General features: G+C 39.9%; 1 protein-coding gene across 9 annotated transcripts in view; it reads right to left on the minus strand.

The window, feature by feature from the left end:
• BIRC6 (baculoviral IAP repeat containing 6) overlaps positions 1-21088 on the minus strand; it is a 223543-nt gene extending 202455 nt beyond the window's left edge. For 8 of the 9 annotated variants that reach the window (XM_042982203.1, XM_042982202.1, XM_042982200.1 and 5 more), the window contains exon 1: positions 20675-21083. In XM_042982203.1, the coding sequence (XP_042838137.1) occupies positions 20675-20999 (325 nt within the window). In that variant the 5' untranslated portion in view covers positions 21000-21083. Of the gene's footprint in view, positions 1-20674 lie in introns of all 9 variants that reach the window. The other variant, XR_006215936.1, reaches the window with a different exon arrangement.
• Positions 21089-26814: the final 5726 nt, after the last annotated feature.

The raw sequence follows: 26814 nt of genomic DNA on the forward strand, positions 1-26814 counted from the left end.
TGCCCCTCCCCAACTCATGCTTTCTTGCTCTCAAAAATAAACATTAAGTATATATACACACATATATTTAATAATTATATTAAATAATATAATTAAATAGTAAATAATTAAATTAAATATACACACACACACACATATACACACATATATATGTATATGTCAAACATATACAGGGGCGCCTGGGCGGCTCGGTCGTTTAAGGGTCTGACTTCAGCTCAGGTCATGATCTCTCAGTTTGTGAGTTCAAGCCCCACCTCAGGCTCTGCAGTGACAGCTCAAAATCTGGAGCCTGCTTCAGATTCTCTCTGCCCCTCCCCTGCTCATGCTCTGTCTCTCTCAAAAATAAATAAACGTTAAAAAAAAATTTTTTTTAATAAAAACTAAAAGAGGGAGAGCACAATATGGTAAAAAGGTTGCTACATTCTGCTTACAGTGGTAAAGTACTGACTCTAAATAGATTGTGAAAAGCATATGTATTGTAATACTTCAAGTAACTACAAAAAATATATATAAATAATTACAGTAAAAACAAAACAAACAAACAAAAAAAAACAACACATAAGTTAAAACAAAATAATTAAAAGTATCAAATGACCAGGGGTACCTGGCTGGCTCAGTCAGAGAGAGTGAGTCTCTCCCTCCCCCTCCCTCCAAAAAAAATTTAAAAAAAAAAAAAAAAAAACTAGAAAAAGAAAAGATAAGCACAAAATAAACAACAACAAAAAAATAGTAATGATAGGAGCAGAAATCAATAAAAGTGAAAATACAAAAATAGAGAAAATCAATGCAAAGTATTCTTTGAAAAGATCAATAAAATTGGTAAATCTCTAGGCAAAGTTGGCAAAGAAAATAAAAGACACAAATTACCAATAATATCAAGAATGAAAGAGAACTAATACACTATAGATCCTGCAACCATTAAAAAATAATAAGAGAATACTATGAACACTATGCACATAAATTTCACAACTTAGGTTGTCAAATAAATCTGAAAAGTCAGACTGTCAAAATAAATAAACTTGATACTACAAATTTAAAAAGATAACTGGGGAATAATAAAGACAGAGCTACACATATAAATTTGAAAGTACAGATGAAATATACCAATTCCTTGAAACCACCAACTATCAAAACATCTCAAATGAAATAATCTAAATTAAGGAAATTGAATTCATAGTTACAAATCTTCCAGACAAATCTCCAGGCCTACCTGACTTCACTGCAGAATTTTATTAAACATGTAAGAAGTAATACCAATTCTACACAATCCTCCTCTAAGAAAAAGAAGGAATACTTCCAAATTCATTTTACGAGACCAGCATTAACCTGATGCCAAATCTAGAAAAAACACAAAAACTACATTACCATTATCCATCATGTATATCAATGCAAAAATCATCCACAAAAGAAAAGCAAATGGAATTTGACAAATATAAAAATATAATGACATGCCAGGACCAAGTAGAGCTATCCAAGGAATACAAAACTGGTTCAATATTCAAAACCAACCAATTTAAGCTACCATATTAATAGCTTAAAGAAGAAAAGCTGCATCAAGTCAGTAGATGCATTTGGCAAAATACAACATCCTTTCATGATTAAAAAAAAAAAAAAAACACCTCAGGAAATTAGAAATGAAAGGGAATTTGCTCAACCTGATGAAGGACAGCTACAAAAATCCTACCACTATCAACATACTTAATGGTAAAACACTGAATACTCTCCCCCTAAGATCAGGAGCAAGGCAAGGATGCAAACTCACACCACTCCTACTCAGTCAGTATCATATTGCAAGATCTAGCCACTGCAATAAGAAATGCTTAGATTTAAAAGCCCCACAGGGGCGCCTGGGTGGCTCAGTTGTTTGGGCGTCCGACTTCGGCTCAGGTCATGATCTTGCAGTCCGTGAGTTCGAGCCCCGCGTCAGGCTCTGTGCTGACAGCTCAGAGCCTGGAGCCTGTTTCAGATTCTGTGTCCCCCTCTCTCTCTGACCCTCCCCCGTTCATGCTCTGTCTCTCTCTGTCTCAAAAATAAATAAACGTTAAAAAAAAATTTTTTTAAAAAGCCACAGAGATTAAAAATGAACAAATGACACTGTCCCTACTCACAGACAACATTAACCTATCCAGGAAATCAAAAAACAAAAGCAAAACTCCTAGGGGTGCTTGGGTGATTCAGTTAAGAGTCCAACTCTTGATTTTGGCTCAGGTCATGATCTCTCAGTCCTAAGATCGAACCCCAAGTCAGGCTCTGCACTGAGCATGGAGCCTGCTTAGGAGTCTCTCTCTCCCTCTGTCCCTCTCCCTCACTTTCATGTTCTCTCTCTGTCTCTCTAAAATAAATAAATGGGGGGGAGGTGGGGAAGAGGGGAAAATGGGTGATAGGCACTCATGAGGGGACTTGTTGAGATGAGCGCTGGGTATTTATTGTATGTAAGTGATAAACCACAGGAATCTACCCAAAAACCAAGAGGACAGTTTACACACTGTGTGTGAGCCAATTTGACAATAAATCATATTAAAAATTAACTAATTAATTAATTAATTTGAAACTTCTAGAGCTACAGTCAGTTAAGGGTCCGACTTCAGTTCAGGTCATGATCTCACGGTTGGTGGGTTTGAGCCCTGTGTTGGGCTCTGCGCTGACAGCCTAGAGCCTGGAGCCTGCTTCAGATTCTGTGTCTCCCTCTCTCTCTGTCCCTCCCCTACTCACACTGTGTCTCTGTCTCTCAAAAATAAAAATGTTAAAGAAATAAAATTAAATTTAAAAATAAAATAAAAAATAAAAAAAACTCCTAGAGCTAATGAGTTTAGCAAGGTTACAGTAAACAAAATCAATACACAAAAACCAATCAATTGTATTTCCATATACTAACAATGATCAATCAGAAGCTGAAATTTACAGAAAACAGTAACAGTTTATGATAGCTTTAAAATCATAAAATAGGGGCACCTGGGTGGCTAAGTCAGTTAAGCATCCGACTCTTGATTTCACTCTCTCTCTCTCAAAATAAACAAGCAAACAAAATACAGTATCACAAGAAAGTGTGGTGGTGGCAAATGGATAGACATATGAATCTATGGAACAGGAGAGAATCCAAAGACAGACCCACAGAAACATGGCCATTTGATTTTTTTAATTATTTTTAATTGTGGTAAATTAACATAAAATTTAGCATTTTAACTTTTTGTTTATTTATGTTTACTTATGTACTTGTGTTTATTTTTGAGAGAGAGTGAGAGACAGACAGACATAGTGAGAGCAGGGGAGAGGCAGAGAGAGGGAGACCCAGAATCTGAACAGGCTTCAGCTCTGAGCTCTCAGCACAGAGCCTGATGCAGGGCTCGAACTCACAAACCGTGAGATCACGACCTAAGCTGAAGTCAGATGCTTAACCGACTGAGCCACCCAGGCACCCCATCATTTTAACCATTTTTACGTATACAGTTGAGTGGCATTAGGTATTTTCACACTGTTGTGCAACCATCATCACCATCTACCCACAGAGCTCTTCTCATCTTGCAAAACTTAAGCTCCACAACCATTAGACACTAACTCCTCCTTCCCACTTCCATACTCCCAGTGCTCAGCAATCAATCACTATTCTACTTTCTGTTTCTATGAAATTGACTGCTCTAAGTACCACATATAAGTGGAGTCATATGGTATCGGTCCTTTTGTGACTGGCTTATTTCAATAAGCATAATGTCTTCAGTTCATCCATGTTGCAGTATATGTCAAAATTTCCTTCCTTTCTAAGGCTAATATTCCATTGTATATACACACCATACTTTGTTTATTCATACATCCATCAATGGACACTTGGGTAGCTTCCACTTTTTGACTATTGGGAATAATGCTGCTATGAACATGATGTACAGATATTTCTTCAAGACCCTTTCAATTCTTTTGGATGTGAAATTGTGATATCATAATTTTATTTTCAATTGTTTGAGGAACCACCATACTGTTTTTCCTAACAGCTGCACTATTTTGTATTCCCACCAAGAGTGTACAATTCAAGGGTTCCAATTCTCCACATTCTCACCAACACGTTATTATTTTTTAATAATTTTAGTGGGTGGGAAGTGTTATTGCCTCATAGTTTTAATTTATATTTCCCAAACATTAGTGATGTTGAATATCTGTGTGTGCTTGTTGGCCTGCTGTATTTCTTCTCTGGAGAAATACCTTCAAGTATTTTGCTCACTCTTTAATCAGGTTGTTTTTTGTTGTTGTTAAGATGTCAAAGTTTTCTATATTCTAGATATTAATTCTCTATATATACCTAGATATGTGACTTGCAAATACTTTCTCATATTCTGCGGTTTGATAGGCCCCTTTATGCACAAAAATTTTTCTTGATAGGGTCCTTCATGCACAAAAAATTTTCATTTTAATGAAGTCTAACTTGTCTATTTTTTCTTTGGTTGCCTGTGCCTTTGATGTTATATCCCCAAAATCACTGCCAAATCAAGATCCATGAAGCTTCCCTCTTTGTATTGTTCTAAGAGCTTTACAGTTGTCACTGTTACTTTTAAGGGTCCAACTTCATTCTTTTGCATGTGGATACCAAGTTTTCTCAGCACCATTTCTTGAAGAGATTGTCCTTTCCCCCACTGAATGGTGCTGGCCTTCTTGTTGAAAATCAGTTACCACATATGTGAGGGCTTACTTCTGGGCTCTCTATTCCATCAGTCCTTATGTCTGTCTATGCCAGTACCACATTGTTTCGACTACTGTAACACTGTAGTAAATCCTGAAATCAGTTAGTCCTCAACTTTGTTCTTTTTCAAGAATGCTTTAGCTATCTGGGAGTCCCTTGAGATTTCACATGAATTTTAAGATGGGTTTTTCTATTTCTGGAGATTTTGATATCTTGGAGATTTTGATAGAAATTGCAATGAATCTGTAAATCACTTTGGGTAGTATTGACTTTTTAACAATATACAGACAAAACCAAGCGCTTATAAGATTCAGAATAGTGCAACTCATTTTTAATGGAAATGCATAATGGCACAGCCACACTGGTTTGACTATTTCTTATAAGATTAAACATACACTTACCAAATGGCCCCGGAATCCCACTTCTATGTATTTACCCTACAGACATAAAATCTTACATTCACATAAAAACCTGTACTCAAACGTTTATAATCGCTCTATCATTAATCACCAAAAGCTGAAAACATCCAAGTATCCTTCAATGAGTGACTGACTAAACAAATGGTGACACATTTATACAATGAAATACTGTTCAGCTATAAAAAGAAATGAACTATACGGGGCACGTAGGTGGCTCAGTCATTTAAGTGTCCAACTTAGGCCTAGGTCATGATCTCATGGTTCACGGGTTCAAGCCCCGCATCAGGTTCTGCACTGACAGCTCAGAGCCTGGAGCCTGCTTCAGATCTGCAGATTCAGTCTGACTCTCTCTGCCCTTCCCCTGCTCTCACTCTCTCTCTCTCAAAAACAAACAAACATTGGGGCGCCTGGGTGGCTCAGTCGGTTGAGTGTCCGACTTCAGCTCAGGTCACAATCTCACGGTCCGTGAGTTCGAGCCCCGCGTCGGGCTCTGGGCTGATGGCCCAGAGCCTGGAGCCTGCTTCCGATTCGGTGTCTCCCTCTCTCTCTGCTCCTCCCCCGTTCATGCTCTGTCTCTCTCTGTCTCAAAAATAAATAAACGTTAAAAAAAAAAAAAAAAAAAAAATTAAAAAAATTTTTAAAAGAAAGAAATGAACTATTGACACATAAAACAACTCTAAGTGCAAAAAGTCAGTATCAAAAGGTTACATAGGTACACCTGGAGCCTCACTGGGATTCTCTCTCCTGCTGCCCCCCCAACTGCACTCTCTCTTTAAAAAATAAAAAATTTTTTAAAAATAAAAAAAACTGTAAATGATTCAAATAAAAAAGGTATACCGTAGGATTCCATTTCTAGGACATTCTAGATAAGACAAAACTAAAAGTATGGAAAACGTGATTGCCAAAGGTTGGAGGGGAAGGGAGCAAGGTAAGCTATAAAGGAGATGGCACAGGTATTGAAACTGTTCTGTATCCTAATTGTAGCAGTAGTTAATGCATATACTGCCAGTACACAAAAAATGTGTACTATTTTATTGTGCGGTATTAAATAAAATTAATTTTAAAATGTTATAAAATAATAAAGACAGGGGTGCCTGGGTGGCTCAGTTGAGTGGCCAACTTTGGCTCAGGTCACGATCTCGTGGTCTGTGAGTTCGAGCCCCACATCAGGCTCTGTGCTGACAGCTCGGAGCCTGGAGTCTGCTTTGGATACTGTGGTCTTCCTCTCTCTCTGCTCCTCCCCTGCTTGTGCTCTATCTCAAAAATAAATAAATGTTATAAAATAATAAAGACATAGAAAAATATTCATAATACACTATTAACTAAGTAAAGAGGGAAATAGTTTATAACATATCACTGCAATCCAAATTCTGTAAAAATACATTAAATAGAAAAAAGCAAAAAGAAATTATCACACACCAGAATGCTAACAATGGCCATCTTTAGCTAACAAAATCATAGGTGACTACTCTTTTCCTTAGTCTATTTGATATCCTATAATAAGGTAAATCACTTTTAAAATGAGAATTTTCAGGAGCACCTGGATGGCTCAGTTGGTTAAGTGTCTGGCTCTTGATTTCAGCTCAGATCATGGTTCATGGGTTCGAGACCCACATCAGGGCTCTGTAGTGACAGGGTGGAGGCTGCTTGGGATTCTCTCTCTCCCCTCTATCTCTCTCCCCCCTCAACCCACTTGCTCTCTCTCTCAAAAATAAATAAAAAACTTAAAAAAAAAAATTTTTCAAATGTGTGAAACTGTGGGGGTTTTGGTGTTTTTGTTTGTTTATTTTGTTTTGTTTTTGAGAGAGAGACCGTGAGAGCAGGGGAGAGGGGCAGAGGGAGAAGGAGAGAGAATCTCAAACAGGCTCCATGCCCAACACAGAGCTTGACAAGGGACTCAATCTCACAACTGTGAGATCATGTCCTGAGCCACAATCAAGAGTCAGAAACTCAGGGGCGCCTGGGTGGCTCAGTCGGTTAAGCGTCCGACTTCGGCTCAGGTCATGATCTCACGGTCTGTGAGTTCGAGCCCCGCATCGGGCTCTGTGCTAACAGCTCAGAGCCTGGAGCCTATTTCAGATTCTGTGTCTCCCTCTCTCTCTGCCCCTCCCCTGTTCATGCTCTGTCTCTCTCTGTCTCAAAAATAAACATTAAAAAAAAAAAAAATTTTTAAAAAAGAGTCAGAAACTCAAATGACTGAGGTGCCCCAAAACTGTTTTTTAAAATCAGTTAATTCTGGGGCGCTTGGGTGGCTCAGTCGGTTGAGCGACCGACTTCAGCTCAGGTCACGATCTCACGGTTTGTGGGTTCCAGCCCTGCGTCAGTGACAGCTCAGAGCCTGGAGCTGCTTCGGATTCTGTGTCTCCCTCTCTCTCTGCCCCTCCCCACTCATGCTCTGTCTCTGTCTCAGGAATAAACATAAGAAAAATTTTTTTTAATCAGTTAATTCTAATACCTACTTCAAGAAACAGTCAATTCTTTATCAATGCACTATCCATTTGCATTCCTGCAAAACTTGCAAAAATATTATCAAAAATACATGATCTTTGCAAACTGACAGGACACACTGTAAAATCCCATTTCCACAGAGATAACATCAGAGTTCAGTGCTTAAAATACTCTAACATAGTATAGAAAGACATCATTCGAAGTCAATCAAAAGGGTACAAAATCAGCGTTCTAACAAGACTTTTAAAATATAATTAAAGTAACCAAAAATAAAATCACTTAACAAAAGTTGTTAGTACACTATATTATTCAAAGCCAAAGTGAGTATTCCTGTAAAACAAAACTTGGTGCAAAGCAAAGCAAATTTGGTAAAGTTCAGTGTGTAGACCATGAAAAAGGGTAACAAATGGATAAAACGCAACGTAGGCATAGTATTATTCCAGGCAAAAGAACCAACATCTGCCTGAGCATGAAAGAGGGTCTCCAAAAGAGACAGACTCATTGGAATTAAGAGTTCCAAGTTCCGGAGTGCCCGGCTGGCTCAGGTGGTGCAGCATGCAGCTCTTGATCTTGGCGTCCTGAGTTTGGACCCACACTGGGTGTAGCTTACTTAAAAAATAAAATCTTTAAAAAAAAAAAAAAAAAAAAAAGTTCCAAGCTCTCTATTCACTTTATCCAAAAGTTCCACCAAACCACTTATTTTACAACAATCTTAAGTATCTGACATCAACTGACAAAGTTTTATTTATTTATTTTTTTTTCTGACAAAGTTTTAAGAACATAAATAATCGCCACTGAAGTTTCCGTGGATGGGACTCAATCTTTAAGGACCTACCCCATGCAAGAAATTCTGGGGCCTATTTCACATATGTTATTCAATTTGTCACAGTTAAAAATCTTTCAAACCACCTTGGACACAAAAGTTACATTCTTCCTTCATGATTTTGAACTGGCTATCATTAAGTAAAATTTGAGAGCTACCTTCCCTATTGATGTTGCTCAAGATAACTCTAACCATCTGTATATAAATTCCTGTTGCAACACAAAGTTGCCCATATGATAAGGAACTCAGCTACAAATCAATACAATTAGGTAATGCAGAACATGTACCCTGTGAATTTCTATTTGGAACTCATATTTGAAAGTACTGTTCTCTGTAGAATACAGATGGTACATGTATCTAAACTAGAGGTCACACAGACCTTTCATCATTCCTCACATAGCCTACATTTTAAGTCAGTCCAAGTCAAATTCCATCCAAATATGATGACAATCCATCTAGCTGTTTTTGCATATACAGTATGCAAAAAAAGGGCAATAATAGGGCAAAAGAAACTTCCCTGGATTACCTGCCCTGTTTTCTAACATCACTGGGAACTTTGCTCAAGGGCTGCTTCATAGACCCTTCCAGACCAAAGCACAGCACAAATTTACCCATCATCATCTCATACCAGCTCTAATTTCTTACAGCATTTATCACCACTTGATAGTGTGTGTGTGTGTGTGTGTGTGTGTGTGTGTGTGTGTGTGTAATATACCTCTTCCCACTAAACCACTGGCTCTAGGAAAGCAAGGACTTTGTTAACTAGTGTATCACCAGTGCTTGACACACAATAAATGTCTTTGAATAAATGAATCATTTTCTATACTTTCAAAGAGCTTTTTAATAGATTAAAACTAAATGATAATGTAGCAAAATATAATAGTCTCACAGCTCTTGTTTTGGCTTGTTAACACAACATGAAACAAAGACAGTTCAGGCATGAAACTAGCTGTGGGCCTATTTTCCCCTATCTTACTCCTGGGCTGCCAGTATGAGGAGGTCACTGTCCTTGGCTCTAGTGACATTTTGGTGAACAAGTATCAGAGCACTTGGCTGGTTCAAAAAACAACCAAAACTGAATTATACTGAAAAGGACAAAACAGAAAGCAGAAGAGGGGGGCCTGGGTGGCTCAGGTAGGTGTCTGACTTTGGCTCAGGTCATGATCTCATGGTTTGTGAGTTCAAGTCCTGCATCTGACTCTGTGCTGACAGCTCAGAGCCTGAAGCCTGCTTCCTTCAAATTCTGTGACTCCCATTCTCTCTGCCCCTCCCCTGCTCACGCTGTCTCTCTCTCAAAAATAAATCAACATTAAAAAAATTTTTGAAAAAAGAAACGCAGCAGCATAAATTTGGTTCTTGACATATCTCTGCTGCTTACAAGCATATTGCATTATATATTCACTAAATACAATTTAAAACACAATGGGGTAGGTTTTATTAGCAGACTAACTTGGGAGGTTTTTCTTACCCCAAAAATTAAGGCTAAATAGAACAATATTCAGTTCAAGATACTATTCAAGTGAAACTTGTCTCTCATTTATCCCAGACTTATCATGAAGTTGGAACCTCTAAACCTATCTGCACATTAGAATCACCTGGTATCCTGTTCAGGCGCCTGGGTGGCTCAGTCAGTTAAGCGTCCGACTTCAGCTCAGGTCATGATCTCACAGTTCGTGGGTTTGAGCCCTGCATCGGGTTCTGTGCTGACAGCTCAGAGCTTGGAGCCTGCTTTGGATTCCATGTCTCCTTCTCTCTCTGCCCTTCCCCTGCTCCATCTCTCACTCTCTCTCTCAAAAATAAATAAACATTAAAAAAAAAAATTATATAGAATCACCTGGTATGCTGTTAAAAAAAAAAAAAAAAAAAGCCTGGCTTCCACTCCAGACAACTTGAGTCAGAATAATGGGACCCCAAGCAGAATTTTTTTTTAATTTTTTTTTTAACGTTTATTTATTTTTCAGACAGAGAGAGACACAGCATGAACGGGGGAGGGGCAGAGAGAGAGGGAAACACAGAATCGGAAGCAGGCTCCAGGCTCTGAGCCATCAGCCCAGAGCCCGACGCAGGGCTCGAACCCGCGGACCGCGAGATCGTGACCTGAGCCGAAGTCGGACGCTTAACCGACTGAGCCACCCAGGCGCCCCCAGAATTTTTTTTTTAACTTCCCCTGATGATTCTAATGAACAACCAAGGCTGAGAACCACTGCCCTATGCCATCTCCCCAATCTTCTCTCCTACTTCATAAATCAAAGTAAAAGTACAGAAACAAATCATGAAGATTTAAATTCCTGGCACCCACAATAAATCTCAATCCCATCTGCCCCTTCTAACATTTCTATCATTTCCCCTAAAAAGTAAACATAATATTTATCTCCCCTAAAATACATCCCTGATTTAATATACTCAAATGAGACCACAGTTACTTCTTTTTAGGGGCACTACCCTTCTCACAAACTATTTTATATAGCAATTACTTTATTCTTTTTTGTTATTTGTACATCTATTATCCCCTCTTTTATACCCAAAGAGTTTGTCTTAACTTTTTTGTTTCCTTCACATCTGAAGTGCTACAGTCTACAAAGACATTTCTATATTCATTATCAGATAATGAAGTAGTCTAAGCAAAAATTATCAGACCAGGGGTGCCTGGCTGATTCAGTCAGTAGAGAATGCAACTCTTGATCTCAGGATCAAGCCCCACGCTGGGCGTGGAGCCTACTTTACAAAAACAAAAAAAAAATTGTATAATAAAAAAGTAAATAAAGATAAATAGTTTTAAAAAAGAATTACCAGCCCCTTTTGAAGATGGTAACTCTGAGAAGTTATCTTGCCAAAGGCATGAGGCCATCAGCAATGCAATGCACATATCAGAGGTACCTCCCTCCCAACACTCTCCCCACTGCTCTTACATACTATTGTAGAGAAATCTGTTATTGTTTATATTCTATCAACTAACTGATACTAAAAACATAGTTCCTATAAAAATAGGTCCCTAAATTTTTTACCTTAAACTAGAAGTCCTTACACTGAAAAATATGGGAGCCATAGGTCGGAGGGACCAAATCCAAGATCCTCAGGCCATCTATCACTCCCAGCCTTGTGCTTTGCACTCTAATACCAAAGGGCTTAATAATAAATACTGCCTGCTTCATGCCTCTGCTCTTGCTTATGCTACCTAACTCTATCAACTTGTCTAGAAAGGTTTCCAAATTGGGAGGCAGGGGAGAATTCAAATTCATCTTTATCCCAATATGGCAGGCAAACATTTGTTGAATTAAGCTATATAATTAAAAACCCCAACCCAAAAGTAACATTAATTGAGTGCTTATGGTAGGTTAAGCAGTTAACTCCATGTGTCAGGTTATTTAATCTTTCCAGGGGTGCCTAGCTGGCTTAGTCAGTCAAGCATCTGACTCTTGATCTCAGGGTCCTCAGTTCAAGCTCCACACTAGGTGTGGAGCCTACTTAAAAAAAATTTAATCTTTCCAATAACCCAACAAGTTAAGGGTGCCAGAGAGAGGTTAAGAATGTTGCCTAAGAGCACAGATAGTAAGTGGTAAATCATTGACTGAAGGCATTCTGGCTCCAGAACCAATATCCTTAACCACTAGGTTCAGTCTTCCTAACCTGTGTCCCCAAATCCTCAAGCTTCAACTCTGAATTCCCAATACCTCCTGGACATCTCTACTTGGATGTCCTTCAAGAACCTCAAAATTAATGTAACTTAAATCACTATCTCCCTCTTGCTCCCCAATCTTCTCCAACAAAAACCACTCTTCACACTTTCTTGTACTGCTTATTTGGGTTAATACACACCATTTAGCCAGTTACCTAAAGTAGGAACCCACGCATGAGTGCTTTTCACCTTGTCCATCTCTCTCATCCCCACATTCACCAAATTACACTGTTCCTACCTTTCAAACTAACTTACAGAAAGCTCTCATCACTTCTCACACCTGAGCATTAGCTTCAAACCTCTCTAAAAACAAATTTGATCATGTGATAACCTACAGTGGCTCCCTACCACTGACATCAAGTCAAATTTCTTAGCAAAACAGATTATGATCTTGTGTTTGCCTATCTCTCAGCTTCAGCTCTAACCATCCCCTCACACACCTTAACCCCCAATGTCTTTCCTTGAAAATCTCTTTGTTACTTGAATTCACCATGTTTTGAAAGACCAACAGCTCTCCCCACAAGCAAGTACCCTAGCTTAAGATGATGATCCCTATAACATTCCCTCCCACTACCTCATCTTTCAAAACGGATCATAAAAACAACCTCCTTTGAGAAGCCTTCTTTTTTTCCCTCGGGTTGAAGAAACTTCCTCCTGTGTACTCACACAGCATTGTGCATATCTATATTACACTACTTATGACATTACGCTAAAATGGTTTACCTAAACACATCACCAAGCATATATTCAAAGGCCAAAATGTTGTCTTAATTATTTTGTGTTCCTGTGCTAGCATAATGTTGCTCTTTTAACAATTTCAACTCCAAAATCAATTCACTTACATAGTTTATATTTCTCCTGTAATACAGAAGTTATTATTTTATAATTATGCCCATTAGATTTCACCCAGTCACATTTCCACATGCATGGAAAACTGGAAGAATACTGCCATTTCAACAGAATATCTGTAGCAAAAATGTCTACTACACTTAAATAGCCCCTACTACCAAAGAATAAAAACATAATAAAAAAACACTTATAGAGTACATACGTTACACAACCACTTCATGGGATAGGCACTATTATTATCCTCCTTTTGTAGATGAACTTCAAAATTAAATAGAACCAAGACTTAAGATCAAAATGTTCGGCTCCAAAATTTGATCTCTTATAGTGACTCTCAATAAGCCTAAAACTACTAAAAGACCAAGATAAATTCTCACTAGAGCAAAACCATCTTTGAACAGGTAATAGGAAAACTTGGGAGATAAAAGTTAAAAAACCGGATAAACTTCAAGGATCTTAAAAACAATCTTAATATAGGGGCACCTGGGGGGCTCAGTCAGTTTAGTGTCCGACTTCAGCTCAGGTCATGATCCCACCATTCATAGGTTTGAGCCCCATGTTGGGCTCTGTGCTGGCAGCTCAGAGCCTGGAGCCTGCTTCAGATACTATGTCTCCCTCTCTCTCTGCCCCACCACCCTTCAAAAATAAATATATATTTTTTAAAAATCTTAATATAAATTTTTAGTCTTAATATAAATTTACTCTAATTGTGGCAAAATGTTTTGTTAATAAAATAGTAAATTGGGGCACCTGGCTGGATCAGCTGGTAGAGCATGTGACCCTTGATTTCAGAGATCTAAGTTCAAGCCCCACATTCAGTATAGAAATTACTTAAAAATAAAATCTCAGGTCATGATCTCACACTCCGTGAGTTCAAGCCCCACGTTGGGCTCTGTGCTAACAGCTCAGAGCCTGGAGCCTGCTTCATATTCTGTGTCTCCCCCTCTCTCTGCCCCTCCCTTGCTCATGCTCTGTCTCTCTCTGTCTCAAAAATAAATAAAAACATTAAAAAAATTTTTTTAATAAAATCTTAAATAAATAAATAAAACAAATCTTTGACATAAGATAGGTCATCATGTTTCATTACTAAACTCAGTCAATTGCAACATCAAGTTTGTACTCAGCCCACAAAGAGATTTGACCAATTAAGTTTTTATAAAGAACTCATATGTATCCAGAAAACAAATATTTTCTAAGGCTACTAAAATTCCAATTCTATACTGTCTTATATTATCTTTCATAAAAGAATAATTGAGACTAGGAAGGCTACATGAACCAAAGTCAGGAAATAGGAAGTGGTCTGAATCATCTACAATTTCTAAAACAGACCTACAGGATGATTTTGCATTTTATCCAAATTAATGCATGCCTAATTCAGCAGTAGTGAGAAAAATATTACCACTTCTAACAAAGTGATAGTAACTAAGAGTTGTATCCCAAAAATTAGATCTTGAGAAATATGCAGGTAACCTAACTAGTTTTCTATACTCCAAGACTTCTTGATGCAGGCAGCTCTGGGCTTTGAGTCTGAACAGCAAGTTCTTATCAAACCAAAAGTAAATAAAGAAGCAAAAATTCACCCAATCTGAACTTCACTGCACCTGGAGTACAGTAACCTTTTTCTCATTTATGACCATCGTGGTAATTTCTCAAATCAAAATCAACATCTATACAGGAAAAGGAAAAAGGGAAATATTCATAAAGAAATGTGAAACTAGAGCGTTGGTCTAAAAACACTAAGCAGCTTTGGAGTTTCCTCACCATGACAGAAATCTGGAACCTACTTCAGAAACAGAAGAGACATGATTTCCTTTTACACATATGCTACAACACCTACTGATTAATATCCATATATCTTCTGTTACTTATGTAGATATACTACATGAACAATCCATATATACACAGAACTAGTAACAGAACAGTCTTAACTTCATTCTGACATTCAGCCACACCAATACACTGCAAGACATTTATCCAGAGATAATATTTGTCACCAACATTTACATTTCCAACTACAACTCAACAGTATCTATCCTCTGTACATAACACTAAAGCAGTGAACATTTTTTCTAAAGTAATAGTGAGGAACATGGCAATACTAAGCATCCACGAGGCTTAAGAGAATTAACATTCACTGTATACAAATGCTAAGCAATGTTAGGCACTTTAAATATGTTTACCACTTAATCTACACAACCACACTATTAAAGGTTAATCTTAATTTACAAATGAGGAAGCTGAAATTCAGGAATTTTAGAGAGTGAGTTAGTGAGCTAAAATTCAAAATTCAGGGGCGCCTGGGTGGCTCAGTTGGTTGAGCGTCCGACTTTGGCTCAGGTCGTGATTTCGCCGTCTGTGAGTTCGAGCCCCGCATCGGGCTCTGTGCTGACAGCGCAGAGCCTGGAGCCTGTTTCAGATTCTGTGTCTCCCTCTCTCTCTCTGACCCTCCCCCATTCATGCTCTGTCTCTCTCTGTCTCAAAAATAAATAAACGTTAAAAAAAAATTTTTTTAATAAAATTCAAAATTCAGAATACCCATTCTCTTTCCGCATGCCCTCAAAAAAGTGTATTAAAAAAACAAACAATATAAAATGTACTACATTGGGGGGAGGGGTACTATTTCAGAAAGCAAGAGGATACATTACCACTAGTAGTTAAATAATACAAGAAAATACTGAACAAAGGGCTTAGGACCAACCCCTGGTACCTGGTGGATTTAATAAAGAATGTTGATTCCATAAAAAAGAAAAAAGAAAAAAAAAACCTGAACAATACCTTACTCAAAGCAAAAATTAGATGGATTCTGCTGAATGGTAATAAGTGGTAAATATGAAAAATAAAGTTAAACTTTCGGGTTAACTTCAAAAGATTTAACAGAGAATACCAAAAAGGTTTAAGTAAAAAAGGAGTATTTACAAAGATTTACAATTAATAGAAGAAATATTTTTGAACAGTAAACACACTGTTCTAAAAACTTTCTGTGTATTAACACTTAATTCTCATGATTAGTACAATTATCATCCCCATTTTGCAAATGGGGAAACTGCAACAGAAATGTTAAGTAATTTAGTCAAGGTTACACAGTTAAATTGGGAGGTGGGGGAAAGCAGAAATTGGGATCTTAACCAGAGCCAACTGTCTCCAAAACCAAGCTCCTCCCTTAACTGTTATGCTAAACTGCATGAACAAACAAAAGCTAAAGAGAACATATCTAGCAATATAAACAATATGGTCAAGTGGTATATGTAGAGCTATTTTGATTTTTAAAATCCAAACTGCACAAATTTTCATTAGGGAATTGCAAATTAAAACAATGAGGTCCCACTACACACCTATCTGAATGGCCACAATCCAAACAAAAATCAGAGCGCTAAGAGGGATTTGGAGCAACAGGAACTCTCATTCAATACCACTGGGAAAACAAAATAGTACATACAGCTGCTTTGGAAGACCGTTTGACAGTTTCTTACAAAACTAAACATACTCCTAACACATGATCTGGCATTCACGTTCCTTGGCATTTCCCAAATGAACTAAAAACTTATGTCCACACAAAAGCCTGCACACAAATATTTGTAGCAGCTTTATTATTCATAACTGCTGCTACCTAGAAGCAACCAAGATGTCCTTCAATAGATGAATGGGTAAATAAACTGTGGTACATCCAGACAATGGAATATTACTCAACATTTAAAAGCAGTGAGTTAGCAAGCCATCAAAAGACATGGAAGAATTAAATGCATATTCCTTTTTTTTAAATGTTTTTACTTTTTAGATTTAATTTTTAAGTAATCTCTACACCCAATGTGGGGCTCAAACCCACAACCCCAAGATCAAGAGTCACACGCTCCACTGACTCAGCCAGACAGGCACTCCTTAAAAATGGATATTCCTAAGTGAAAGAAGCCAAACTGAAAAGGCTACATCCTGTATAATTCCAACTATATGACATTCCAGAAAAGGCAAAACCACAGACAGTCAAAAGATCACAAAGTGGCAGGGGGTAGGAGAGAGGGATGGGTGAACAGGCAGAGCACAGAGGATTTTTATGAAAGTGAAACTGTTTGGTATGACATATCCATTTGTCAGAACCCAGAGAATGTACAACACCAAAAGTGAGCACTAACATCAACTAGAGACTTGCGTGATAATGATGTGTTAATGCAGGTTCACTGATTATAACAAACAGTGAAGGAAGGTTGTGTGTGCACAGGGGCAGGAGGTATATAGGAACACTGTACTCTTCTCCTCAATTTTTACTATGAACCTAAAGCTACTCTTAAAAAATCTGTTTAAGAAAAGAATGAGGGGCGCCTGGGTGGTGCAGTTGGTTAACGTCCGACTCTGGATCTTGGCTCAAGTCATGATATGATCTTCAAGCCCCACATGGGGATCTGTGCTGATGGTGTGGAGCCTGCTTGGGATTCTCTCTCTCCTTCCTTGTGCCCTTCCCTCACTTGTGCGCTCGCACTCTCAAAAATAAATAAACTTAAAAAAAGAAAGAAAAAAAAGCCAAAGAAGGTGTTTATTTTAGCAGTTAGTATGTAAGACAGCATACATTTAACACTCATTAGCATATATACATAAATTTAAAATATTCATTAATATTCTGTACTAGGCATTCTGAGGAGGGGATATAAACAAGAGGACAGGTTCCTTCCCTTAAGGAGTTTTAAATATAGTTAAATGGACATCGTATATTCACAAAAAGCTAAATAAAATGGAATTTAAATAGTTCAAGACAAAAAACACACCACAAACAGTAAGCTGCCAAATTACTAAAATAGACATTAAGAGGACAATATGTGCTTAGGGGTTCAGTGGATCACTTCAGGCTAAAAGAATCAGGAAGTTAAGATCTGCTCCAGGTCTTGAAAAATGGCTAAAATATGTCTGGAGGGAATTGGTGCATTCCAAGAAAGAGCAAAACTACTGAGTTAGGAAAGAAAATTAAATGAACCAGTTCACAAAACTAAATAGGGAGATAAGACCAGAGAGACTGGTAGAGGCCAAATCATGGAAGTCAAAGAATGCCAAACTAAGGAACTGGCCTAGACACTGAGAAATCTTAACTCTTAAACACTAAAATGGATCAAATACTTGCCTAACGTGTTATACTGATAGCTCCTAACATAATGAAAAGTGTATTTATAAACATTTCATATCAGATACAGATACACTGAAGACATATACTAGTAGACACAGTCAAAAATTCACCACCTTTGCCACCCAACTGAAATATACACACAAGTCCTGCTTCCATCCTTCAATTTCCCATCTACACTAATAGGCTACCTATAACCTGAACCCATTCAGAAGACACACTACTCTGTCACCCAAGAACACTCTTCTTCCCCTGATACAAAGATGTCTTTCCTCTGGGGTATGAAAGAAGTGGCTCCTTGCCCCTTAAAGAGGGGTCATGTTAGGACCATGGTCACTGCTGGCACCTCCTCCTTATTCTATTTATAGGACTGTCACCCTCTATTAATCATCAAAAGCAAACCTACCCATAAAGCAAACCTACATAGCAAACCTCTATGTAAAGTCTACACATATTCCAGGCAAGACAAAAAATGCAGCATTCCCTCCCCAATCACCTGAACAGATGACATACACAAGACTCTATACAACCTCTGGTAATTATTTTTAATAACTGCAATTCTCATAAATGAAAACATTTCAAATTTTGTCCATTGTTACTTTCAAACCTTTTCTGTAATCCTTTTGTTTGCCATAAACTCTTCTACATATTTTAAATTACATATTCAATCTTCAATGCATGGGCATCTGCAATTGTATTCAATCCCATACTTTTCTAATTAACAAATGCCCCAACTTATCCCAGCTAAATTATCCCCAATCAGTGCTGTACCTTTAAACTTGTATTACAACTCTAAGCCCCTCCCCTTTAGTAATCTACCACTTGAGTGACTATTCTCTTCCCTTTAATGAGACACATTCATATATGTCCAATTTCCCCAACTACTTATAACAAACTCTGACATACACTGTTTTTCTCAAACATAGCCTCCAAATATAAAAACACCCTATTAAATTCCTTTCTAACAAAAACATTTTAAAACTTCTGTTAATACTACTTTTTATAAAAAAATCCAAATACATATCCTATGATAGCAATTAGTCAAAGCTTAAAATCATGAAAGACAGCATTAGATAATGTTTAAAGACACAAGCATATACTAAAAAAAACAGAATCAGGGATACATGATTGTTCATTTTAATTATTCTTTATACCTTTTTGTGTTTGAAATATTTTACATGAGAAGAAAGATATCCAATTACTAGTGAGTATCTCCCTCTCTACATAGTGACAAGTTGTTACCTCCATATTGCAGTTACTGTGAATTGCTACATCTGGGACACCCCTCCTGTCCTTTACCTAAGCCAAGAAAAGAAAAATTACAAGCCTACAATCCAAACTTTCTCTTAGACATATCTTAGACAGGATCCGGGTTTATATTCTGTAGCTGTATACAATCCATTTCTTTCACATCTCTCACATCCACAGAAGTTAAATCTCTTATTTTATCTTTCTATCCCTACATTGCCATTAACTCTTATGTGCCTTACTACACTAGAATAATGACCTGTCCATATTTGCGCATGTTACAAGTGAATTGATATACCACATAACTCATTTCGTTGGCTAAATGCACACAGTCATATACATTATATCTCTATGCAGAAGTCTAACTCACTCATACACTAACTTTTCAATCTCAATTTATAACATCTAAATTAAGCCACACATCACTTCACCGCAAATGAAATGTCATCTCAGCCAAACATAACTAACTTGGCCAGGGCAATTCCAAACAACTCCACTCCAGTCCACTGAGCGTTCACCTAATAATGCATGGAGTCTCGTCCCTGGAACAACGTTTACATCACCCAGAACAGTTCTCCTCCACTGGTGAGATCCAGACATACCTCCAAATCCCAACTTTCGGCCTGCTGTGGTAAAACAAGTAGAGAGAACCTTAAGTTTCACCTCATTACGAAGCCAAAGGAATCTGTATTTCATACACCGCAGGTCCTGAGCTTCTCATCACTGGGGAACAGAAGTTGGAAGCCCCGAACTAGGGAACAAGGTCTAGTCTTCCATGGCGTCCGTCCTAAAGTCTTCGACGGAACCGTTCAGGCAGCTGGACCGCCTACTTGTCTCCCCACCCCCACTCCAGGCGCACCCCACCCCCACCCCCGGTGCGAAGCCCGCGGTACATCCCTGCACCTGCGGATCCTACGAACAGTCGAGTATTCACTTCTCTCTACCAGAGGGGAGGGCTTACATGCTGGCTCCGACGCTCGCCTCTGGCCACCAGGCTCTCACGTCGGGCCCAACCCTGCGACCTGCTGGCTCTCTGATCTAGCAGAAGGCATCACCAACACCTTCTCCAGGACCGACCGGGCGTCTGGCCTTCTCAGGTGCAGAGCTCCGAGGCCTCCTCACCTCTCCCAGAGGACCAACCTACACCGGACGCTCAAGGCCCGAAGGCAACTCCCACCACTCCCCGACTCGCCAGTCTTTTCTTCCCAGCTGCAGCCGCTGAAAAAGCCAAGTCCTACGGTCCTCCTCCATCAGCTTCCGGGCCTCGGGTCACAGACAGGCCTGAGCCCCCCAGCCCTGCCCAGCGCTACCCCATTCCCGTCACGCCGCTTCCCCTCCTCCCAAGGCCGAGCCCCGGGGCTGGGCGGCTTCCTTCTCCGGCATCCCGCGGGCCCCGCTCCTCCCGCGGCGGGCCCGGCCCCCGCCCGGCGTGCCGCACACTCACCGCTGAGCGCTGAGGCCTGCAGAGTGGCCCCCGAGGTGCCGTCGATGACTTTGATGGTCCCGCGACTGGTGACGGCCAGGATGGCGTTGAGCGCCGGGTGGTAGGAGAGGCTGTGCAGCCCTTCGGCGTCGCAGCGCATGCAGCCGTCCCGCAGCACCAGCCACTCCGAGACCCCGGCCGCTCCCGCCCCCGCCGCCGAGGAGCAGCCCGAGCCCGAGGCCGCCGCAGCCGCAGCCGCCATCTTCCGGCCTGCGCTCAGCACAATCACACTGGGAAGCGGCTCAGTGACAGTCCCGGGAGGTGCAGCACCACCGCCAGTCACCATCCGGGGCCAGGGGGCAAGCGGAGCGCGTTAGCCGGAAGTGAAGTCAGGCGCCGGCACGCACGCGGGACGTCGGCCGCGCGCCCGGAGGGACCAAGCTCAGAGGGAGGTTGGCGGGGGAGGGGGACAGCGAACGAAAGAGGCGGGACCCGGAGAGGGGGCGGGCGGCGAGCGGCTGGAGCATGCGCGGGAGGGCTCGCGCTTGCCACGCGCCCTGGGTCCCGCCAGCTTCGCGTCCGCAATGTCCCAGTTTTTTTTTTCCTGAGTGTGGGGAGTGGCCGATGCCTGAGCCCCGCCCCGCTCCCTTGCTCCTGGCGGTGGGGGTTGGGCTCCCTGTGTTTCCGCTAGGCGGGGACCCCGGCCCGTGGGACTTGTGTGAGACGCGCCGAGGCCCTTTGCGGCGTTTCCAGCTGCATCTGGACGGTTCCCTGCAGGAGTGGTGCAGCTGTTTGGCGGTGGCCGTAAGGAGACCCAGGGTTTGAGCCACGGCTCTAGTCTACAAGTAAGCATTCTGAAAAACCTCTGGTCTGGACTGGGAGAAACCAAACGACCTTTGGACCCGATGTCTATTGCACGCCGCCATTCCCAGATCTTTTTGTTGAACAGAAGTGCCACCTAAGAGTTATATGCTGGAAGCATATAAATTAATGTCTTATCCCCATCCCAAACAAGTCAAGTTATGTGAAATGTTAATAGGTGTGTGGGGGTGTTGTGAGACCAGAAAAGACTATAGTCAAGTAAATTTATTAAGCATACCCACTAGCAATGCATTTTTAATCTTTTTATTTAAAAATAATTATTAGATTCACAGTTGCAAATACAGTACAGACCTCTGTGGTCTGCTTCCCCAAAACCTATCCATAACCCTTATCTGTCAAAAAAAAAAAAAAAAAAAATTGGACAAACTCAAATTGAGGGACTTCTGTAAAATACCTGACCAATACTCCTCAAAGGTAGGGCAGGTCCAATTTACTCAGTTTCCCCCAACAGTTACATGTTACATAAGTTTAGTACACTGTCAAAAGCAGGGACTTGACATTTATATGTTGTGTATATAATTCTATCACACATTTTATCACGTGTAGATTCCTGCACCACAATGAGGATAGAGAACTTATGTTCTGTGTGTCTTGGGATCATTCAGTTATCTTGGAAAGCCTAAATTCTTAAAACCTAAAGTGCTGTTGTGAGAATTAAGAATCATGTAAAATAGCATCGTGTAGAATAGCATCTGACATATAGTAGGTGATCAATAAAAGTTATGAAAGTTGTCTTCCCACATTCCTGCACACTTCATTAAGGAATCTTCATAAACTATCCCAACTATATCTTAAACCTATTTATTTGTATGCAAAGTTTTGGTGGGTTTTTTTGTTTGTTTGTTTTGAGAGAGAATACGCACAGAGGGAGCTGGAGACCTAGAAGCAGGGAGAGGGAACCCCAAGCAGGCTCTGTGCTGTCAGTGCAGAGCCCATTTCACAAACCATGAAATCATGACCTGAAGGGAAATCAAGAGCCAGGCGCTTAACCAACTGAGCCTCCCCAGTGCCCCCAAAATTGTACTCATATAATCTATTCATTCCATTGTGGAATGGCAAATATGCCATTTCTTTAAATGTACATTCATTGTTTAGAGAGAGAGTATGATCAGGGAAGGGGCAGAGAGAGGGGGACAGAGGATCCAAAGTGGGCTCTGTGCCAACAGTAGCAAGCCTGATGCGGGGCTGGAACTCACAAACCGTGAGATCATGACCTGAGCCCAAGTCAGACACTCAACAGACTGAGCCACCCAGGTGACAAATATGCCATTTTAATCTATTGTTGGGAGACAATATATAATAAAGTGAAAAAATGCCCCCAAGTATTAAAGTCTAAATGAATACCTGATTTTGAGTCACTGTGGCCTCATTTATCAGCTCTATCTATGAACCTGGGCAAGTCACTTATACATTCTAAGAAATTTCCACCAGTGTCAATTGGCAATGATAAAATTATTTGCCCTACTTAGGTTTGTTACAAGACTTGTAAATTGTAAAACTTATGAAAGTACTTGTAAACTGTAAAAATGGAAACAAAGGAGTTCAGTGGCTTGATCCAGGTCTCATAACTTATGAGGAGGGAATAACAGCAAGCTAGACTTTGAACTCAGGCAGTTTGACTCCGGAACCCAGACTCCCGCTCAGAACTTCAGTGTCTTGAGGTAAATACAGTAATGCAAATAATCAAATCTAAATGTAACTGGGGTGTCATTATAAAAGTGTTTTGTTATCTCAGGACACAAGCAGAAACTAAAAACTGCCATTTCAAAGTTGTTTTCTGCTTGGGCGCCTGGGTGGCTCAGTTGGCTAAGTGTCTGATTTTGGCTCAGGTCATGATCCCCCAGTCCAGTCCGTGAGTTGGAGCCCCACATCAGCTCTGTGCTGACAGCTCAGAGCCTGGATCCTGCTTTGGATTGTGTGTCTCCCTTGTTCTCTGCCCCTCCCCCACTCACACTCTGTCTCTGTTTCTCTCGAAAATAAATAAACAATAAAATAAAAATAGAATAAATAAAAACAAAGTTATTTTCTGTCAAGATTCATTTGGGCCACACTTTTCCATTAATCTGAAAGGGTACCTGAATAGGCCTTGAATGCAAATCAATCTCCTCATCTTATTGATAGGGAAAACAACCTGAACACTAAATTTAAACTTGGTGTACTTCAGTGTTGTACTATAATGAAAAAATTGAGACACAGTTGTTATCTGTTAGCCTGTGTTACATTTTTTTGATTAGGAAAAAAATCATTCTTTTCTCTCTATGAATTTAGACTGCTTTTACCTATAGCATTTTCCAAAGCTATTTACCCAGAAGATGTTCTAAAATAAAACACTTCCATAATCAAAGAAATTTAGGAACCAAGTCCCCCTATATTTCTCCTCTTGGAAGATTTATAATACACATTAGCATACCAAAAGCTCTGAGACCTCCTATGATAAACAATCCTATTTAACCTTCTTTAACCAGCATTTCACAAACTCCTACCAACAAAATCCTGCAAAACAAGTGTTTCATGAGCACTCTTCAGTGTAACTTATTGCTTGTTTTTGTGAATATGTACTTTTGTTTGAGCACTTGCTGAGGTCTCAAAGACTGCAGTCAAGTGTTTCAGGACCCAGCTTAAGGTTCCTTAAATTGAAGTGATCATAAAAATGAAACTGGCCAAGACTGGATGAAGTTTAGCATCAACTGTGTTGATTTTGTTCTGCAGGTGGAGTTAAGAACCAAGACTTTTTCTTTTTTTTTTTTTTTAAGTAGGCTCCACACCCAAAGTGGGGCTTGAACTCACTACCTTGAGGTCTAGAGTTGCATGCCTTACCAACTGAGCCAGCCACGCACTCCAAGAACAAATACTTCTAACTTTGAAAATACACTGATTTTCAAGGCTAGTCTATTTTGAAGTGATGGACTTTTGAGGGCCTCCAGCCAAGCCATTTTGGGCACAGGTGGTGATTGCCTAAAGAAAGTAGAAATTCCCTGGGGCACCTGCGTGGCTCAGTCAGTTGAGCATTTGACTTTAGCTCAGATCATAATCTCATGGTTCCTGGTTCAAGCCCCACATTGGGCTCTCTGCTGTCAGCATGCAGCCGCTTTGGATCCTCTGTCGGTCCCCCACTCCCGCCTTCTCTGCATCTCCCAGATCATGCGCTCTCTCTCTCTCAAAAATAAATAAAGATTAAAAAAAAAGATTTAGAAAGTAGAAATTCCTAATGACAATCACTTTGGAAAGAGGAATTTGCTGGAATCAGAAATGTGGACTCAGAAAGGGGGCCTAACACAGAAAAAGCATTTGACCAAACACAACATCCAAAGAAAAAAAAAAGGCAACGTGGGACTGCAAGCTGGTGCAGCCACTCTGGAAAACAGTATGGAGGTTCCTCAAAAAACTAAAAATAGAACTACCCTATGACCCAGCAATTGCACTACTAGGCATTTATCCACGGGATACAGGTGTGCTGTTTCGAAGGGACACATGCACCCCCATGTTTATAGCAGCACTATTAACAATAGCCAAAATATGGAAAGAGCCCAAATGTCCATCGATGGATGAATGGATAAAGAAGATGTGGTATATATATATGCAATGGAGTATTACTCGGCAATCAAAAAGAAGGAAATCTTACCATTTGCAGCTACATGGATGGAACTGGAGGGTACTGTGCTAAGTGAAATTAGTCAGTTAAAGACAAAAACCATATGACTTCACTTATATGAGGACTTTAAGAGACAAAACAGATGAACATAAGGGAAGGGAAACAAAAATAATATAAAAACATGGAGGGGGACAAAACAGAAGGGACTCATAAATATGGAGAACAAACAGAGGGTTACTGGAGGGGTTGTGGGAGGGGGGATGGGCTAAATGGGTAAGGGACACTAAGGAATCTACTCCTGAAATCATTGTTGCACTATATGCTAACTAATTTGGATGTAAATTTAAAAAAATAAAAAATAAATTTTTAATTTTTTTTTAAGTTTATTTATTTTTGAGACAGAGAGAGACAGAGCATGAACGGGGGAGGGGCAGAGAGAGAGGGAGACACAGAATCAGAAGCAGGTTCCAGGCTCCGAGCCATCAGCCCAGAGCCCAACGCGGGGCTCGAACTCACGGACCTGAGTCCAAGTCGGACGCTTAACCGACTGAGCCACCCAGGCACCCCAAAAATAAAATTTAAAAAAAGAAAACAACAACAACTCTCAGCCAACCAAAGATAGAGGGAAATTTCCTCAACTTGGTAAAAAGTATCTATAAAAACAAAAACAAAAACCTACTGCTAACAGCATACTTAACAGTAAAAGACTGAATCTTTTCCCTCTAAAATCAGGCAGAAATCAAGGACACCTACTCTCACTACTCCTTTTCAACACAGTACTGGAAGTTCTGGAACTTAATGGAAGTCATTGCAACAAGGAAAGAAAAAGAAATAAGAAGCATAGAAAGAGAGCACTTTCTCAGACTCACCCCTCTTTCCCTTATGCAGCCACTGGTGGTGGGGGCCAGTGTTTAAGAAACCGGTAGAAGCTAAGATCGCAAAGGGCCAGTGGCCCAGGACTGCAGGTGATGATTGGTAGAATGAGCAGGGGCTCTGGCTGGATAGAAGCCTGTGCCTGCAGCTACACAGGAGCAGAGACAGAGGCAAAACTGATTCTAGAGCTGACAAAGCAAACGCTCTCCCTAAAGATTCCCTGGTAAATAGGGGGACTCTGAATGGGTGGTTGAGGTTATGCCATGGGAGCTAGAATTTGAGCACATTTATAACACACTCCAGTAAAACCTGGAACCGATACACACACACACACACACCACGCACACACACACACACACGCACACAATTGAGCCATATACAAATGTTGCATAAAACAAATGCCTGATGTAATAAAGGAAACAAAATTTAAAGGGAAAGAAAGTTGGACAACAATAAAAGAATCTCTAAAATAAAAAAATAAATAAATTATCAGCCTAATGCCCAAATTAACTTCCCTACAGAAGTTTATAGACAGATTTGCTTTATCCCAAAATAGAAAATGATCAAGTTCTAATGATTTCTAATGGAAAGGCAGATCTCCTATAAATTACTTCTATCTGGCCTGATATTGACAGCCAGTATGTGTATCATTAAAATTCACTCTCAGGACAAAACAACAAGATGCAACTTCACATTCATTAGGATGGCCACTATGAAAAGGAAAAAAATAAAAACCAGAAAATAAGTATTGATAAGGACGTGAAGAAATTTGAACCTTTTAATGAGGTGTCTTAATGTAAGGTGTAGTATCTGG

Source organism: Panthera tigris, chromosome A3 (assembly GCF_018350195.1).
Source record: "Panthera tigris isolate Pti1 chromosome A3, P.tigris_Pti1_mat1.1, whole genome shotgun sequence".
NCBI lineage: Eukaryota > Metazoa > Chordata > Mammalia > Carnivora > Felidae > Panthera > Panthera tigris.